Source organism: Cetorhinus maximus, chromosome 6 (assembly GCF_964194155.1).
Source record: "Cetorhinus maximus chromosome 6, sCetMax3.hap1.1, whole genome shotgun sequence".
In the NCBI taxonomy this organism is placed as follows: Eukaryota; Metazoa; Chordata; class Chondrichthyes; order Lamniformes; family Cetorhinidae; genus Cetorhinus; species Cetorhinus maximus.
The window spans coordinates 103,785,801-103,805,826 of NC_135884.1; the positions used below are offsets into that span (position 1 = coordinate 103,785,801).

A 20,026-nucleotide genomic window follows, 5' to 3' on the forward strand; every position below is an offset into this window, starting at 1 on the left:
AGCTTGATTTTTATTTTGGAGGGGAAGAGGCCAAATGAGAAATACCACTCATGGCCTTTATCTGCAAACAAAAAAAGAGACAAATGTTGCTTATTTTAATAATACTCTTTGAATATCACTGTAAAAAAAATACATGTACATCCACCAAGTTTACACCACAGCTGCTAACCATATTTCAAACACTAGTGCAGTGTTAGATTAGCAGTTATGTTGCACTGTAGGATTTGGGGATAAAACAGTGTAAATGACCATGCTGCACTGATGCAATGAAAGATGACAATAGGACACAAGACTAATTCATTTTCCTGAATTAGGTTGCACTCAACTGCTTTATCCAAGGTTATAAACCTATCACATGACTTGTGGATTTGAACATCATCTTGATATCAGAATTTAAACATATGATTAATGCCACTTGGCTAGCAAGCAACAGTTTTGATATGGAAACAAAGTCAGATTTGAGAAACCTTATACAGTGCTTTATTGAGAAAAATAACATTGTGTTTGACTTTTAAAATGGAAAACAAAAGCACATTATGGTAAAGGAAAAGCTCCAAACTAGTAGAATAATTTAACAGCTGACAATTGTTTTGCAAAAAAATGTTCAATTGAACACATAGCAGCTCCTTTTCTTGTGCCATTACAAGCTTACCATCACTGGGACACCGATGTCAGACACTGCATATGAGACTGCAGCACATTTATTTAAAAATGGTGGTCCACCGACTAATGGTCCTAATTATTTTCAGTAATACTACAAGAAAAGCCATATAGTGCTTTTTATTCTGGACAACATGGAAAAAATAAATACTAAAATAAATAGTTTTTTTGCCAATTACACAATCAGAAACCTTGGAAGATACAGCGAGACAGTTTGGATCCCACTATTTTCATAATTAGTGTCTACTGTGAAAAACACTGTTAAAAGCTATCCGTTAACAGTCAAACTTGCCAAAGTATCTTAAAACCCATATTCTGCAAAGCAGGGGATGTAGTGTTGGAGACAGAACTCCAATTTGTGACTCTGCCAGCTGTGTCCTTACATACAATAATATAAGGCTGCATTATAATCAAGTGCCATAGCAGCTCATCTCAATAAATGTATTCTTAACTGACCAAAAAAGCAGTGCAAAGCTCTATACTGATTCTCCAGACATGGATTCCAAGCCCAAAATCCAAGCTTATTCTCAGCACAGGTATAGAATAGTATATTTTTAATTTAATCTTTCTTCTACCTTCACATTTATAAGAACTATCACATCTTAATATTGCTTGGTTATACTGTGATGCATGTGCTGGACTTTCAAAGGTAATTGCATTTAATTGGAATGGCACTTAATGCCTGAAGCAATACTGGGCTTGGAAGATGAGCCATGGGAATCTTTGTCTGAAAGATTGACCAACCAAAGGAGTGCTTATTAGGATATGAATGTTTGGAATGTCTTCTGCGGTCAGGTTTCCATCACATAGGTGTTTAGAATGTAGTCATGTTCAAGAGTAAATAGTGATGACTTCACAACCACCACCTCGTACTAGCAGCACCCTCTCCAGACCTTCTGTAAGCACTTCCAGAAATTCCATATCTTCAAACAATGTGTCAAGGATATTGGATAACACAGTCCATTTGAAAACATTAGGATTGTGCTTTAAGGTGCACGTAATTTGGCATTTTTGTATTTATAGACAACTACATCTAAGGAGCTAGGGAGAAATATTAGCATTCACGATCCAAAGAGGATGACTAACCATCTAACTGTGAAAGTAACTTGTCTATCTTATGCTCAGTGCATCACTGCAGGAGTTCTTCATGGCAGTGTCCTAGGCCCAACCATTTTCAGCTGCTTCATCAATGACCTTCCCTTCATCATAAGGTCAAACATGAGGATGTTTGTCGATGAATACATAGTGCTCAGTTCTATTTGCAACTCCTCAGATAATGAAGCAGTCAGTGCCCACATGGACAAGACTTGGACAAAGTTCAGGCTTGGGCTGATATATGGCACAAATGTTTGCTTGTGCCTTAAGTGCCAGGCAAAGTGCAACTCTAACAATAGAGAGTATAATGACTTCCCCTACTTTCAATAATATCATCACTGAACCCCTTACCATCAACAGTCTCAGGTGGTGGGGGGTGGGTGGGGGCAAGGCAGGGAGATAGGGTTTCACCATTGACCTGGAATTTAACGGGAACAACCACATAAAAACTTTGGCTACAAGAGCAGGTCAAAAGCTGTAGTTAGTGACTCACCTCCTGACTCCTCAAAGCCCATCTCCAAAAGGCACAAGGTAGGCATGTGATGGAATACTCTCCACTTGCCTGGCTGAGTGCACCTCCCAAACCCCTAATCTCTATGGCCTGGATTGACAAGGGCAGCAGGTGCGTGGGAACACTACTACCTCCTTTTCTCTCTAAGTCACCCAGCATCCTGACTTGCAATTATATCGTTGTTCCATCAATGTCACGGAGTAAAAATTCTGAAATTCTATGTAATAGCATTATGGGGAGCACCTTCACCACTGATGACAACAGTGTCAAGAAGGTGGTTCACTGCCACCTTCTGAAGGGGGATTAGGGATGGGCAACAAATACTAATTTTGGCAGTGAGATCCACATCCCATGAAATAATGGAAAAAAGTGCTGGAGAGAAAGGACAACATACCAGAGTGAGGGGAAGAGAGTTCGGTGGGACTGTGAAAGTGTAGGCCTGACGGAGATTATAGAAATAGGGTGTGGAAAGAATATGACATTAGATGCGATTCTGCAATTGGACAACATTTGCTAAATAACCCTCCATGTGCTAAGAATTACGCTGACAACCAAATTAAGATCATCAGTCGGGCTCGCAATGTGGTGCATTTGCAAGTATTGGAAGCTACATATATTAATAGACAGGGCCCTGTTCTTTGCAGACATAAAGAACATGTACACACATCGTGCCTGTTTCAGCTAAACAAAATAAGTGACAGACATTCACTGACTCATTCCTCAGGGTAATGACTTGATCAATCAGGGTCAAGCTGCCTGGTTTAAATTTCAAACAATGCTTGGCAGTTAACTGTCAGTTACCATCAGTAGTGCATTCTCCATGGCAACACTACTTGCCAACCAATCAGCACTCTCTTCACGTAAAGTATAAATTGTTGCTTTCCCCCTTATATTGGTGTTCTTGCCAGTGATCTGATGAGTGCAAGACGAAAAGCTTAGACATGTCTCCTTTTTCAGGATTACTATATCAAATGGATCAAAACTGTTACACTTGCACCTCAACATTGCATTATCTAATTAACCAACTGTCAGCCCACAGATGCAAAACTTCACTGGACCAACAACCCCGCCAAACAAAGCATTCCATAAAGCAAGATCCACAAGTCCAACAGAAGTTGACCTTTATTTTGTGAGTCTTCCTTTGGGGGCTTCAGGTGCTAATCCCTAGTTTATTCTACTTCCCTGACTGAACTTCAAAGCACACATTTGCTGTTTGAAAAAAAACAAAGCAAACCTTTAATGAAGGCATTCTACTAGGAATATTGGGGAAGTTCAGGGTGAAAATACTAAAACAACACTCATGTTTTCAGCAGGTAGAAGTTCTGAATACAGAATACAATTTCAGAGATTTTACTTGAGACTCTGAAAGATGTAGTGGACTAACTTTCCTTTGACAACTGGCATTTAAATGAGAGTCAAATTAAAGGTATGAAAGTATCCTTTTGTGAAAAATATCGCATGAAATGAATGTTGGCAATCTAACTCAATGTGCAGACACTCAAGCTGCCACAGATCAGCCTAAGATGCTGTTTCAACTTGAGCTTGTACTGGTGTCAGGGTGTTATCTGTAGACTGCAATGTGTAGTTGGCAGACAACTTACTGTGTAGACTGTATAGCAGATTGATCTAAATACTGATTTAGTGCGAGAGTAGCTGGAAGTTTCATTTTTCTCATAATAGCAAAATGATTCCATACAAAGTTAAAAATTTTCCCAGGTGCCCAGATGTGATTTTATATTGGATAGAGTTACACTGCAACAAGTGAGAAGCTCAAACTATGTGAGAATATCCATTTGGTCTCACACCACTTGTCTTCAATGTACTCCAGAATTAGATCGAGTCATCATTCCTAAATTAAAGTGCAATTTTCATGATTTGCATCCAAACCTACTTTAAATAAATGCATTGACTGTAGTATAAATGGCATGGTGAGGGGCTGAAAAGATGGCTGGCGTGATCAGTAAAAATTTCAAACAAGTAACAGCGGGTGATGCTCTACTGAAGTTGGCCTGAATACAGGTTGTTGAATAGAGTACAAGCAGTTTCATTGTGGATTTCTTGAGCTGAGAGAAATGAAAAAAGTGGACACTGAATGCTAAGAGTTAGGGAATCAAGAACAAAATTCTCTGGCACTGACAGTACCAGCCCTGATGAGCAACAAATTTTAGTTAAACTATAAAGAACATTTGGCACACTTTGGATGAGCAACCAATCAATCTTCCACGCAAGTATGGAACATCAGGTTAAGTATCTACTGTTTTTTTCTTATGTACTGTATCTAAAATTGTGGACTTAGCTTTGTGAGGAGGAGGAAGTGAAAACAGGACAAATCAATCTGGAAAAACATGTCAACACGAATGTTTAGAAAATCTTCTGGAAGTGGAAAAAAAAATGCTAAATTGTCCTAATGTTAAAAATTACAGATCTTGGGTAGCTTTGATTGCCATAAAAAGTTATTGTTGTGCACTCAACTGGAGCATTGTCATTCTTCCTTTTTTAGCCAAATATTCTAGTAAGACTATTTGCAGAAAAAATGTTTGATAAAGGATACAGTTTTCATCTCCATCTTGGTTTTTTGGCGGTCCAGGCATGTTTAGCAAAACCAGTTTGGCATCATGGGACCTATTTACAATGACTTCATTCAGCTTAACTGCTGTGTGCATTCTCCTTACATTGGACTGGTCCCTGAAAAAAGTAACCAACACATTAAAAATAATGGGTATACCGTATAGCACAATATCAAGTTACGGTAAAGTTAAGAAATTATTCCAGATAAAGGCAACCATAGTTCTGAAGACTGCAGTGAAAGCTTAATTTCTGACAGCTACAACAACTTGCATTTATATAGTGTAATAAAACATCCAAGGCACTTCACTCGGGCATTATAAAACAAAGCATAACACAGAGCCACATAAGAAGTTATTAGGTCAGATGACCAAAAGCTTGGTCAAAAAGGTAGGTTTTAAGGCATGTCTTAAAGGAGGAAAGCGAGGTAGAGAAGCAGCAAGGTGTAGGGAGGGCAGTCCAGAGCTCAGAGTCTAGGCAACTGAAGGCAAGGCCACCAATGGCAGAGCAATTAAAATAGGGATGCTTAAGAACCCAAAGCTGCAGGAGCACTGATATCTCAGAGGGTTGTAGGGCTGGATGAGATTGCAAGAGATAGGGAGAGGCGAGGCCATGGAAGGATTTGAAAACAAGTCTGAGAATTTTTAAATCAAGATGTTGTTTCACAGGGCCCAATGTAGGTCAGCCAGCACAGGGATGTTAGGGGAATGGTACTTGGTGACAGTAAAGACATAGGCAGCAAAGTTTTGAATGACGTCAAGCTTATAGAAGGTAGAATGAGGGAGGCTAGCCAGGGGTGCATTGGAATAATCAAGTCTAAAGATAACAAGTGAATAAGAGTTTCAGCAGATGAGCTGAGATGGAGGTGAATTTGGGTTACAGAGCTGGAAATAGGTGGACTTAGTGACGGTGTGAATATGAGATTGGAAATTCATCTCAGGGTCAAATATGACACCAAGATTATTTTTTTATTATTTGTTCATGGGGTGTGGGCGTCACTGGCTAGGCCAGCATTTATTGCCCATCCATAATTGCCCTTGAGAACTGAATGGCTTGCTAGGCCATTTAAGAGTCAACCATGGAGTCACATGTAGGCCAGACCAGGTAAGGACAGCACATTTCCTTCCCTAAAGGACATTAGTGAACCAGATAGGTTTTTACAACAATCGACAACGGTTCCATGGCCATCATTAGACTTTTAATTCCAAATTTTTATTCAATTCAATTCAAATTCCACCATCTGCCATGGCAGGATTTGAACCTGGGTCCCCAGAGAATTACCCTGGGTCTCTGGATTACTAGTCCAGTGACAATACCACTACACCATCGCCTCCCTTTATTATGATCAGAGTGGCTGAATCTCAGACTACTGCCAGGGAGAGGGATGGAATTGATAGCTAGGGAATGCAGTTTCTGCTCATCCAGTACTGGATGTTGGGTAAGCAGTCTGAGAATTTAGCAACAGTGGGAGAGTCGAGAGAGGAGGCGGTGAGGTAAGAGATGGATGTCATCAGCATACATGTGAAAACCACCCCTGTGCCATCTGGAAGGTTTACATGTTCCTTCATGTTTCCATTTAATATTGATGGAACACAAGGTTGAATGATTGCATTCAACTCACTATTCTGGTGGCGTAAAGTCTGTATGTAAGGAAAAGGTCAACAAAAAAAGGACTGCGGAACAGGTTAGTTTTCTTGCATAATTCAGATGCCTTCAGTCAATGAGGAAGTAAAGGAAAAGCACTAAGAGACACAAAGGCTATAAATTAAAGCAATATGTCTAGAAGCTTAGTGAACCACCCTCCTGCTTTGTAAGCAGTAAATGGAGATTAACTGAGGTGTCAGCTGACCTTCACAAAAAGGCTTTCAAAAGGAACTCAAAAACTAAACTGTTTCATTGTTATTTAGAAATGAAGTACAATTATGCTAATTCTGACCCAGAGGCATTAATGACAAAGAAAATATAGTCTATTCCAAAAACTAAAACAAGTGGTAACAATTATTGACACATTATTGTCTTTTCTGTACAGACCAGCTACGAATTTTATCAGTTTAACAGTTGGATTATTGCGTATTAGTTAAAGTATTGTATACGGTTTTGGGAACCCTATTATAGGAAGCATATAAAAATAAAGGAAAAGGAATTGATTCGCTAGTCGTTGAAGAAATGAAAGGTCTGGTTAAAAAAAACTGATATGAGCAATTAATTTTTTTTCAGGGGAGCCAAGGAGGTTAAGGGATGACCTGATGGAGTTGCTCAAGATTACAGGGTTTTTTGATAAAGGTAAATGGTGATGGATTGTTGATCAGCTAGCTAATAAATAGAAGCCACAAATTTAGATAATCACACAATAAATTAGAGGAGATTATAGATTACCTCTTTACACGTTATGATTGTGTCAAGTTTCATAATATTATTGTGGTTTATTATAAGGTAGGTTTATGGGTGCGAGTGTAGGTGGTTCTGTCTGTTTGATTTAATTAAATTAGAGTCGGGTAGACTGCATGCTTGAAATTATCAAAAGAAGTTAGGGGCAAAAACATTTGAAATGCTAATGAGTAAACATGGATGAGGGTTTAGCATGTAGGGTGTGAAGGAAATTTGCATTTTTAGATAAGTGAAAGAGTTGTTTGGGTTTCAAAGGGATGGTAAGATGTTTACAACGAACAAGATAAATAGGGAAAGGTTATTATGTTTATTTTTCCCAAAAGGTACTGACCATATTGGCAACATGAAAGATTTTCAGATTATAGGAAAAGTACATTTCCAAACACATATAGAATAATGGAATTTACAGATTAAAGAGAGAGAAACATATATAAAGGAAGGAAGGAAGGTGATGTTGGTGGCCATGTAAGATACAACAGGAATGTGTGAAACAGCCATAGGGAAGCCTCCAGCCATTCTTACAAAAGTCTGCTGTGTCCAGTAAGTAAAGTTACTGTCGAGTGGGTATTGTGGTAAACTCGTTGGCTTGCTATTTAAATTTAAAATCTATTTTTGGACTGTTGCTTGAAAGGGGTTGTGTAGTTGGAAGTCAGTTTAATTAGGAATTTTGGGATTTATTCTAGTACTGATCTTATGTATGTGCTTGAAATTTTTTTTTGTTAATGAATGTTTTCATTTAATTTTTAAAATCTCTAAAGGGTGTTAGTGGACTCGTTACTTCTGAATTCAGTGTCCACGTATTTTTGTAATAAATACAAATTGCAAAACCATTGTGGTAGGTATCAGTGGTAGGGAAACTATTGGAGAAAGTTCTGAAGGAGAGTATCTATCTCCACTTGGAGAGGCAAGGTTTGATCAGGGATAGTCAGCATGGCTTTGTCAGAGGGAGGTCATGCCTAACAAATTTGATTGAATTTTTTGAGGTGGTGACCAGGTGTGTAGATGAGGGTAGTGCAGTTGATGTAGTTTATATGGATTTCAGCAAAGCCTTTGACAAGGTCACACATGGGAGACTTATAAAGAAGGCAGATGCACATGGGATACAGGGTAATTTGATAAGGTGGATTCAAAATTGGCTTAGTTGTTGGAGGCAGAGGGTGATGACAGAAGGCTGCTTTAGTGACTGGAAGCCAGTGTCCAGTGGTGTACCACAGGGATCTGTGCTGGGTCCGCTATTATTTGTCATTTATATAAACGACATAGATGACTATGTGGGAGGTAGGATTAGTAAGTTTGCAGATGACACAAAGATTGGCCGGGTGGTTAACAGTGAGGTTGAGTGTCTTGGGCTACAGGAAGATATAGACGGGATGGTCAAATGGGCAGATAAGTGACAGATGGAATTTAACCCTGAAAAGTGAGAGGTGATACACTTTGGAAGGAGTAATTTGACAAGGAAGTATCCAATGAATGGCATGGCACTAGGAAGTTCTGAGGAACAAAGGGACCTTTGCGTGTGTGTCCATAGATCTCTGAAGGTGGAGGGGCATGTTAGTGGGGTGGTGAAAAAGGCATATGGGACACTTGCCTTTATCAATCGAGGCATAGATTACAAAAGTAGGGAGGTCATGTTGGAGTTGTATAGAACCTTGGTGAGGCCACAACTGGAGTACTGTGTGCAGTTCTGGTCGCCACATTATAGGAAGGATGTGATTGCACTGGAGGGGGTGCAGAGGAGATTCACCAGGATGTTGCCTGGGATGAAACATTTAAGTTATGAAGAGAGGTTGGATAGACTTGGGTTGTTTTCGTTGGAGCAGAGAAGACTGAGGGGGCGACCTGATCGAGGTATACAAGATTATGAGGGGCATGGACAGGGTGGATAGGGAGCAGCTGTTCCCCTTAGTTGAAGGGTCAGTCACAAGGGGGCATAAGTTCAAGGTGAATGGCAGGAGGTTTAGGGGGGATGTGAGGAAAAACTTTTTTACCCAGAGGGTGGTGACGGTCTGGAATGCACAGCCTGGGAGGGTGGTGGAGACGGGTTGCCTCACATCCTTTAAAAAGTGCCTGGATGAGCACTTGGCACGTCATAACATTCAAGGCTATGGGCCAAGTGCTGGTAAATGGGATTAGGTAGGTAGGTCAGGTGTTTCTCACATGTCGGTACAGACTCGATGGGCCGAAGAGCCTCTTCTGCACTGTGATTCTGTGATATCATGGCCAAGTACCCCCTGTGGATTTGGTCTGCCTGGCACACATCACCTGCCACGTCATAACAATTGTTACGAAGTGCAATTCTCAGATCTGAACTATTCTTGAACAGGAGTACATAAATATTATTTGGAAAGTGGTTTAGATAATTGCTTATAAATGTGAACAAACAAGGGAGTGGGATTGGATGAAGTGACTCATGTGGAAAAAAAAAAGGCAAGCTTGATAAGCTGAATGGCCCATTTCTGTGCTATATTATCATCTTCCATGGTTATATCACCCAGTGAGAAAATAATCTGCTAAGAACCTATTCCCCCCATTACTCAACTTTTCAACTTGACAAGCTGACCAAGCAGTCATTCACCAATACAGGGCCACCGCCGAGAACTTTCAATTCAAAGACTAAAGGACCAATTGAATGAAGTAAGTCAAAAATAATGCATTTTGGCTAATTGACATAATTCCTCAATCTCCACTACCCCCACTCTAGCAATTACTGGTAATTTACAACTGACTTATGGGTCAAAATCACTCTATTAGGAAACATACTTTAAGTTTTAATAAGCATCATTTGACAGATTTTCCCCCCTACTCTCAGGGCCAAATGCAATTACACTAAACTACAGTAATCAAACCTTTTAAAATAACTAGTCTTTGAAATTTGGTCTCACTGTTGAACAATATGCTTATTTTGTTAATAACTTTGATGCTACTGGAAGTAGCATTTTGTTTCTCACAATTCTAAATGAACTGTCAGAAAAAAGCAATGTGCAAATAACAGTAACAGTTCAACAATACAGATGGAGAAAGCTTAACATTTATTATTCACAGAATGTGATCTCTCAAGGGAGGGGGCTGACACTTACGGTTTAATACTGATTAATTCTCGGAAACTGTTCGGGGTGGTGGCTCTATTGCGGTTTCTTTCAGATTCACATTTTTCCTTTGTCCATGTCATCTGTATTTTGTCAGGGTAGACATGTACCTCTTCCTCTTCATCTGAGTACACATTTCCTTGATAAATTATTGAATTCCTGTCTTTTACTAACTGGGCCTGAAAAAAAGGAAAATGGGATTTCTAAATAACTGCATATATTTGTTTTTAATTCATTCATGGGATGTGGGGCATCACTGGCAAGGCCAGCATTAATTGCCCATTCCTAAATGCCTTTGAGAAGGAAGTGATGAGCTGCCACTTGAACTGCCACAGATACACCCACAGTGCCATAAGGGAGGTGGTTTCAGGTTTGAACCAGCAACAGTGAAGGAATAGAGATACAGTTGAGTCAGGATGGTGTGTAGCTTGAAGCACAATTTGCAGGTGGTGGTGTTCCTACGTGCCTGCTTACCTTGTTATTTTAGGTGGTAGAGTCTATGGATTTGGGAGATGCTGTTGAGGAAGCCTTGGTGATATGCTACAGTGTATGTGGTGCATTTAGATTTTCATAAAGCTTTTAGAATCATACCTATCATAAGTCCCACATAAGAGTTTAGTGTGCAAAATTAAAGCACATGGGATTGGGGGTAATATATTGGCATGGATTGAGAATTCGTTAGCAGACAGAAAACAGAGGAGGAATAAATGGGTCTTTTTCAAAGCGGCAGGCGGTCACTAGCGTGGTATCGCAGGGATCAGTGCTCGAGCCTCAGCTATTCACAATATGCATCAATGATTTGGATGAGGGAACCAAATGTAATATTTCCAAGTTTGCTGATGACACGAGACTTTGTAGGAACGTGAGTGGTGAGGAGGATGTTAAGAGGCTTCAAGGCAATTTAGACACGTTGAGTGAGTGGGCAAATACATGGCAGATGCAGTATAACGTTGTTAAGTGTGAAGTTATCCACTTCGGTAGGAAAAACATAATGGCAGAGTATTATTTAAATGTTGACGTACAAAGGGACCTGGCTGTCCTTGTAAACCAATCACTGAAAGCAAGCATGCAGGTGCAGCAAGCAGTTAAGAAGTCGAAGGCATGTTGGCCTTCATTGTGAGAAGACTTGAGTACAGGAGCAAGGATGTCTTACTGCAGCTGTACAGGGCTTTGGTGAGACCACACCTGGAGTATTATGCCCAGTTTTCAGCTCCTTACCTTGGAAAGGATGCACTTGCCATAGAGGGAATGCAGCGAAGGCTCACCAAACTGATTCCTGGGATGGCAGGATCGTCGTATGAGGAGGGATTGGGTCAACTGGGCTTGTATTCACTGGAGTTTAGAAGAATGAGAGGGAATCTCATTGAAACATATAAAATTCTGACAAGGCAGGACAGACTGGATGCAAGGATGATGTTCCCTCTGGCTGGTCGGGGGTGGGGTGGGAATATATAGAACAAAGGGTCACAGACTCAGGGTATGGGGTAGGCCATTTAGGACTGAGGTGAGGAGAAACAACTTCAGAGGGTGGTGAACCCATGGAATTCTCTATCACAGAGGGCTATGGAGGCCAAGAATATATTTAAGAAGGAAATAGATAGATTTCTAGACTCTAAAGGCTTCAAGGGGTATGGGGAGAGAGCGGGAGTATGGCATTGAGATAGAGGATCAGCCATGATCATATCAAATGGTGGAACAGGCTGGAAGAGCCGAATGACCTACTCCTGCTCCTATTTTCTATGTTTCTTGCAGATGAACATATTGCAGCCACAGCAAGTTAATATAGAAGGTGGTGGATAGGGTGCCAATCAAGCATGTTGTGTGTTATTAATTGGGTGGTTAATTATATTCATGTGGTGAGCATTAACTGGGGATTCACTTATTGTCAGATATATATAGCAGCAGACTAAAACTGTGGTTGTTGGGTTTGGAGGTATATATTTGCAATGTTGTTCTCTGTAAACAAAAGCACGTACAACATGTAAAGATTGGGTTCTAGTTTCATCTTTCACTGCCTGGCTTTCTGGAGGGGTGCTTTGCCCTGTTGAGCTTTTTCAGTGTCGTCGGAGCTACACTCATCCAGGCATGTGCAGAATATACTATCACACTCCTGACTTGTGCCTTGTAGATGGTGCAAAGTCCTAGGGGAGTCAGGAGCTGAATCACATGCCACAGAATTCCCAGCCTTCGACACACTCTTGTAGCCATGGTATTTACTTGGCTGGTCCAGTTAAGTTTCTAGTGCACTCCCAGAATGGTGATGTCATTGAATGTCAAGGTGAGATGGTTATATTCTCTCTTATAGGGAATGGTCATTGCTTGGCACTTGTGTGGCATGAATGTTAGTTGCCATTTATCAGGCCAACCTGGCACAAAAAGCTGCAGTATCTGGGGAGTTGCAAATGGAACTGAACACTGCAATCAGCAAACATCTCCATTTCTGAACTTACAATAAAGAGTAGGTCATTGATGAAGCAGATGAAGCTAGTTGGACACTTGCCTGAGGAACACCAGTAGCATTGCCCTGGGGCAGAGATAAATGGTCTCCAACAACAACCATCTTTGTACTAGGTATGATTCTAACCTGTGGTTCCACACCACCAACGCTGCCCCCCACCCCTCCCCCCTGCCCCAGCACTGCCAATGACACGTTCCATCACTTTGCTGATGGGATGGTAATTGGTTGGATTAGATTTGTCCTGCTTTTTGTGGACTGGACATACCTGGTCAATTTTTCACTTTGTAGACCCCAGCATTTCAGCTGTATAGGAATGGCTTGACTAGAGGTACATCTAGCTCTGGAGCACAAGTCACAAGTTGAGATATTGCTGGGGCCCATAGCCTTTGCCGTATCCAGGGAGCTCAGCCACTTCATGTGGAGTGAACTGAATTGGTTGAAGACTGACACTTGTGATGCTAGAGTCCTCAGGAGGAGGCCAAGATTCTGGTTGAAGCATTGTGAACCACAAGGGGGATAGGTTAGAACTTCAAAAGGACATAGACAAGCTGGTGGAATGGGCAGACAGGTGGCAGATGAAGTTCAATGCATAGAAATGTGTAGTGATTCATTTTGGTTGAAAGATCATGGAGAGACAGTGTTAAATATGGGGTACAACTCTAAAGGGGATGTGGGAGCAGAGGGACCTGAGTGCATATGTGCATAAGTCTGAAGGTAGCAGGACAGCTAGAGGGGTTGGTTAATAAAGCATACAATATCCTGGGTTTTATTAATAGGGGCATGGAGTACAAGAGCAAGGAGGTTATGTTGAACTTGTATAACTCGCTAGTTCGGCCTCAGCTGGAGCGCTGCTTCCTGTTCTGGGCACCACACTTTAACAAGTATGTGAACGCATTGGAGAGAGTGCAGAAGAGATTCACAAGAATGGTTCCTGGGATGAGAACTTCAGTTGTGATGACGGATTGGGGAAGTTAGGACTGTTTTCCTTAGAGAAAAGAAGGTTGAGAGGAGTTTTGATAGATATTCAAAATCATGAGGGTCTGGGCGGAGTTGATAGGGGGAAATTGTTCTCACTTGTGAGAAGATCGAGAATGGGAGTGCACAGATTTAAAGTAATTAGTAAAAGAAGCAATAGTGATATGAGGAAAAACTTTTTCACACAGCGAGTGGTTGGGGTCTGGGATGCTTTGCCTGAGAGCATGGCGGAGGCAGGTTCACCAGAAGCATTCAAAGTGAACTGGATTCTTATCTGAAAAAGAAGAATGTGCAGGGAGAAGGTGGGAGAATGGAACTACTTGAGTTGCTCATGCAGAGAGCAGGTGCAGACAGGGTGGGCCAGATGGTCTCCTTCTGCGCCGTACAAATTCTATGATTCTGTGAAGGTGGTTGCAACACTGCAGCCTTGTCTTTTATACTCACAGGCAGGATTTTCCCTTCATTGGGAGGGCACAGCGGGTTGGCCCAGGAAAAGCTCCGCCATCCGCAATCGGCCCCTGACCATGAATTCATGCTGGCTGGCCAATTAACGGCCAGTCAGCATGAAAGGTGCGCTGCCATGGCGGGGGCGAGAGGAGGGCAGGCACGGAAGTCAGCCCATGCGTGCGGGAGCACGTGCTGAAAGCTCCCTGAGGGCACAGAGCTGCATCAGGGAGCTGAAGAATTGGAGAAACAAAAACAGACATTTAAAAGATGATATAAACATGTCCCCACATGTGACTCAGTCACATGAATAGGGACATGTTTGAAATGAAGTTGAAAAGTTTTTTTCTGCTGGAAACCCCATCCCGCCTGCGGATGAGGTTTCGGAAAAAATGCAAAGGCTGCCTGGCCTATTCGAACGGTTGAGCGGGCAGTGAAAAATACAAATGAATTTCCTACTTAAGGGCCTTAATAGGGTTCTTAATTGTCGGCAGGTACACTGCCAACATCTGTGCGTGCCTGCTGACCGAAAGATCACGAGAGTGTGCAATGACGTCAGGACACTTGCCCGATCGGGTTGGGCGTGTGTCCACCCGTGGGACGTAAAATCCTGCCCCATGTGTTGGACACCCCATCATTGGGGATGAGGATGTTCATGAAGCTGTCTCTCTCCTTTATTTGTTTAATTGTCCAATACCTTTCACGACTGAATGTGGCAGGGCTGCAGAATTTTGATCTGATCCATTGGTTGTGGGATTGCTTAGCTCTCTCTACAGCACGTTGCTTCTGCTGTTGATCATGCACATAATCCTCTGTTGTAGCTTTACGAGGTTGCCACCTCATTTTTAGGTATGCCTGGTGCTGCTCCTGGTGTGCTTTTCTACACTCCATGAACCAGGGTTAGTTCCCTGGCTTGGTACTAATGGTAGAGTGTGAGATATGCCAGGCCATGAGGTTACAGACTGTGATGGATTAAAATTCTGCTGATGATGATGAGTGTGCAAATATCAAACTTATCAATTCTGTTTTGGGCAGATGCATCTGCATTAGGTAAACTGGTGATATTGAGATCAAGAAGGTTTTTCCATTGTGTTGGTTCCCTCACCACCTGCCTCAGGCCCAGTGTGGCACCTCAGGTCAGTAGTGGTATTACCAATTCACTCTTGATAGACATTGAAGTCCCCCAACCTGAGTACATCCTGACTTCTTGTTATCCTCAGTGCTTCTTCCAATGGAGGAGTGCTGATTCATCAGCTGAGAGAGGGCAGTAGGTGGTAACTGCTAAAGGTTTCCTTGCCCATGTCTGACCTGATGCCACAAGGCTTCATTGGTCCAGAGTCAATGTGAAGTACTCTCAGTGCCACTCCTGACTGCATGACACTGCGCCACCACAGCCGGTGAGTCTGTCTTGCCTGTGGCGATGGAGCAGCCTCGTACATTGGCTGAAAGATATGATTCTAAGAGTATGATTGTGACAGGATGTTGCTTGCCTCGTCTGTGGAACAGTTCCCCAGAGTTTGGTATAAGTCCCTAGATGATTGTGATGGGCCTTCGAAGGGTTGAACGTGCCTTTCTTTTGTTTGGTTACTTGGCCGATTCCAGGTGGTCCATGCAGTTTTATTCTTCTTGCTTTTCACAGCAGCCTGATACAACTGAATGGCTTCCTAGGCCTTTTCAGAGGGCAGTTTAGAGTCAACAATATTCTAAGGGTTTGGAGTCATATTTAGGACAGACTGGTTAAGGTCAGCAGACTGCCTTTCCTTAAGGACATGTGACCACAATCAGCTGGTTACATGGCAACTTGCCATGGCTTCTTTGACAGCAGGTTCCAAACCCAGGATCTCTATCATCTAGAAGAATAAGGGCAGCACGCACATGGGAACACCGCCACCTGCAAGTTTCCTTTCAAGTCACATATCATTCTGACATGGAAATAAATCGCCATTCCTTCACTGTCACTGGTTCAAAATCCTGGAACTCCCCCCACCACCCCCAACATGGGAGATGTACTTACTCTACATGGACTGAGTGGTTCAAGGCAGCGGCTCTCCATCACCCTCTCAAGGGCAATGAGTGATGGACAATAAATGACGGCCTCGTCTGCAATGCCCACATCCCATGAATGAATTTTTAAAAATTATTATTGATACTAGCTTTCTTTATTCAGGATGTATTTAGTTAACGGAATTGAAATTCCCCAGCAGCTATGTTGTAATTTGAACTAATTTCTCCAGATCATTAGCCAAGGCCTCTGGATTACTAATCCAATAATATAACCATTATGTTGCCATACCCATAAATAATTCATGATAAAGAGTGCAGGCAAGGAGAGACATTTTACAATGGAGTGGCTTGACTTTCACTATGTCACTAGTAATGAGATTCCTGCATGTTTACCAAAGAGTTAAGATAGACAGACAGGAATTGCTATGCCTGTTCTTTTAAGAAGTTTTACATGATAGGATTGTACATAGAGTCTAATGCCTAGTTCCCCCTCCAACAGCGGCACTCCCTAGCATAAAGGAAGCTATTTTGGGTGTCAACAGGATCAAAGTCCTAGCAAAGGGGTGAAAGGTTATCGGAGGTAGGCAGGAATATGAGGTTAAAATCAGACCAGCCATGATCTTATTAAATGGCGGAGCAGGCTTGAGGGGCCTTCTCCTGCTCCAAATTCGTATGCTTGAACGTATGTATTAAGGGGGCTTGTATCTGAAACAAAGAGATCCTGTCCCTTCATTTGCACTCAAGGCTCCACATTATACAGCAATATCCACCAGTGCTCCGGAGACCCATGTCGGTTACTCTCCTGAAACAGAATCTCGTAACATTTGCAAAGGTATTCTCTGCTTGTTACAGACCAAGGTGCTAATGTCAGGGTAAAGATGGGAACTGATGCACATTGCTAGACTGCAGACACAAGCTGATGGTAGATTTTTCTATCGAGAGCTCGTCATTCTGGGTAGATTCCGGACACAAATTGCATATGTAGGATAGTGGGAATACTGTGCTATCACTACAGAAAAAGAATATAATTATGAATACAAAAATCCATTCCCTGTTCCTGAAGCGATCTTTTGTTTTATCACAGAAACAGTTGTCAGAATTGGTGATCGACAAATGATGAATATTTATCATCACAAAAATGAGTGTAAAAGATGGGATGAAAGGACGATTATGGAAGTTTGTGGAAGGATTCAGTTATGATGTCCCACAGCTGCAGGTACAACTAAAAGGATTGAGAGAGAGCATTGCCAAATCCCAAAAAGTGCATTTCTGCTTGCAGCAACATAATGAGTATATTAATAAGAAAATTGATGATATCAAAATTGCCACATGGTGGGAGGATTTATGGAATTGGGACATGAATATGAATATTCATCGATGGATTAGGATTATATTATATTGGTCTTTGTTCAATTACTGATAATTCTGTTTCTGCTAATTAACTGCTATATACAGCAACATGCAAATAAAGCGTATCAATGACTGCCCTCACGAGTAACTGAACTCAAGCTACAACCTCTAAAGTTTTGAAACCTCAATGGGATATAAAAAAAAGTTACTCTAACTGGATAAATTACAAACAATGGTGATTTCAAATTATAAAATACTGCTATAATTTTGAATTTTAAAGTGGGGAAGTCTGCAACAACTAATTTGATGGTTCAAAAAATCCGTATAGAACTAGAAACTTAGATTAGAGTGATTGCAGCTTACCTCTCTTTCTCTCTCAGTCTTGGATAGCCTCATTTGTCTTAACATCTGTGACCGTTGCTCCATCATGAGAGTCCGTTCATATGTATAAGCTGAAATATCACTGCCATGCTGAGGACAGAATTTAATGCTATTATTGTAAGAAAGCATTTTTTAAAAATAAAAAGTATGTTGTTGGTGCAGACTGTGTCCTACCAGGCTTGCTCCTCACCATTTCAACGACTTCAACTTCTGCTTCAATGCGCAAGTGATAAAGAAAAGTTGCGAGATCCTTTTTCATTTGAATACTGTTGTCATCCATTTGGGCTACAGTGAAAATGCGCATCTTGCATTTTTTCCAGACCTGTACAGAATTTCAACTAAGTTAGCTTTTTTTTTGTGTAACTAACTACTGAAACAAAAAATCCAGTATAAAACTGCCCTGAATTCTGACAAAATGAAAACACAATTTCATTTCCCATCAGATAATGTGATTTTGTTTTTAAAAACAGCTTTAAAAGTTATGGCAATCCAGCACCCTCTGCTTCCCTTATTTGGTCATCTTTGCATCTTGTGCTTATTACAATTAACTTAAAAATCAATTCCTTATATCACTACTTTAAAATATAAAGTAATGATGATTGCTCCTCTTGTAGTAGAGTCTGTATGCAAGATGTTCTAATTTTCAATATTTTCCTTCATGGAACTATCTTTATGCTGTTTTATAACTGTCAGGTTTACTGGGTTTATGCTATAAGGAGGGAAGAAATAATGAGTCACGATATATTCCAAATTGGCATGCATATTTCCAAATTTCACTCAGCAAGTGGCAGCTTTCTGAACCAGTGAATTGCAAGGTTAACACCATCATAAGTTAGGAGAAGTTTATAATTGCAAATTGTATACAATCTATTGGGTCGTCTTCCAGTTGCAGGGTGGAAATTTCCCAGAAATGCACTAAGTGCGGTAGTGGGCAGGTATAATGGAGTCCTACCCATGAATGAAAATGGTGGGTTTTCATGCTCTTTCATTCCGAGCCTACCTCATTATTTATTCACTCCCACGTTTCCATGGTGGATGGGCTCTCACTTGCCTGCCTGCCATCACCCCGCTGTTGCATCACACTGACTGCCATCCTTAAAAGGCAGCTGTCAGCAAAATGCTCATTGCAACCCGGGAGACATGGCCAGCAAAGGAAAAAAGATTGCAGCCCCCTGCTTCAATGATGGGCCCCTCGAGCGACTGCTGGATGCTGTGGAGGCCCATTGGGATATGCTCTACCCCCGCTCTGGCAGCAGGATGGGCAGTAAAGTCACCAACACAGCTTGGGAGGCGGTGGCAGCAGTGGTCAGTGTAAATGCCCTGCAGAGGCGGACAACCACCCAGTGTCACAAAAAGATGAATGATCTCCTCCGTTCCACTAGGGTAAGTCACTCTTTTCATCGCTCCCAACTCACACACCCACAAACCCATCACACACCCACAGGGCCCTCACTCACTGCCAGTGCAAGGGACATCACCATTCAGTCTTCCACACACACCGTCATTGTCCTCACCCCATCCGTGGGACCGCTCACCACCCACACTGGCCAGGCATACTTATCGTTTGGCCTGGCAGGTTCCCTGATACACTATTCCCATCTCTATCCATGCAGGACAAACTGGCTCACAACAGGAGGGATTGATCACAGACATGTGGAGGGATGCTGGAGATCAAAGTTCTGACAGAATTCATAAACAGAACCATCCAGCTGGCAGGCGATGACTGGGACTGGTCCTGTGCTGACGGTGAGGTCGCTGCTGCTTTACCAAGTGAGGATCCAGCAGTGCCATATCCAGCAGACAGCCATGCCGTGAGTGATGTGTCCTGTTTCAAAGGCCACTGCCATACACTAATTATCTCCCCTTGCTTTCACAGGCACATCTGCCAAACAGCCGACAGAGTCCATGACCCAGGGCCGCCGATCAAGCCCTGAAGAAACCTCTGAAGAGGAATCTGAAGGCACCCTCCCTGAAGCCCCATCACAGTGCTCACCCACACCCTCCACCAGTGCAGAGACACAACACCTCGGTGGGGCCTAGTGTTAGCGTAGCCTCGGGATCACAATCCGGTGAGCACATCGCACTGTCTGATCCACAGCAGGCGGATGC

The 20,026-nt window shown here is 42.0% G+C and overlaps 1 protein-coding gene across 3 annotated transcripts in view; it reads right to left on the bottom strand.

Annotated features, from left to right (window-relative positions):
- Nucleotides 1–457: 457 nt before the first annotated feature.
- slc12a4 (solute carrier family 12 member 4) overlaps nt 458–20,026 on the bottom strand; it is a 176,449-nt gene continuing 156,880 nt past the window's right edge. For all 3 annotated transcript variants that reach the window (XM_078544240.1, XM_078544239.1, XM_078544241.1), the window contains 5 exons: nt 18,108–18,239; nt 17,900–18,007; nt 10,297–10,484; nt 4,818–4,951; nt 458–1,583 (listed from right to left, as the gene is read on the bottom strand). In XM_078544240.1, the coding sequence (XP_078400366.1) occupies nt 1,492–1,583; nt 4,818–4,951; nt 10,297–10,484; nt 17,900–18,007; nt 18,108–18,239 (654 nt within the window). In that variant the 3' untranslated portion in view covers nt 458–1,491. The remainder of the gene's footprint in view (nt 1,584–4,817; nt 4,952–10,296; nt 10,485–17,899; nt 18,008–18,107; nt 18,240–20,026) is intronic.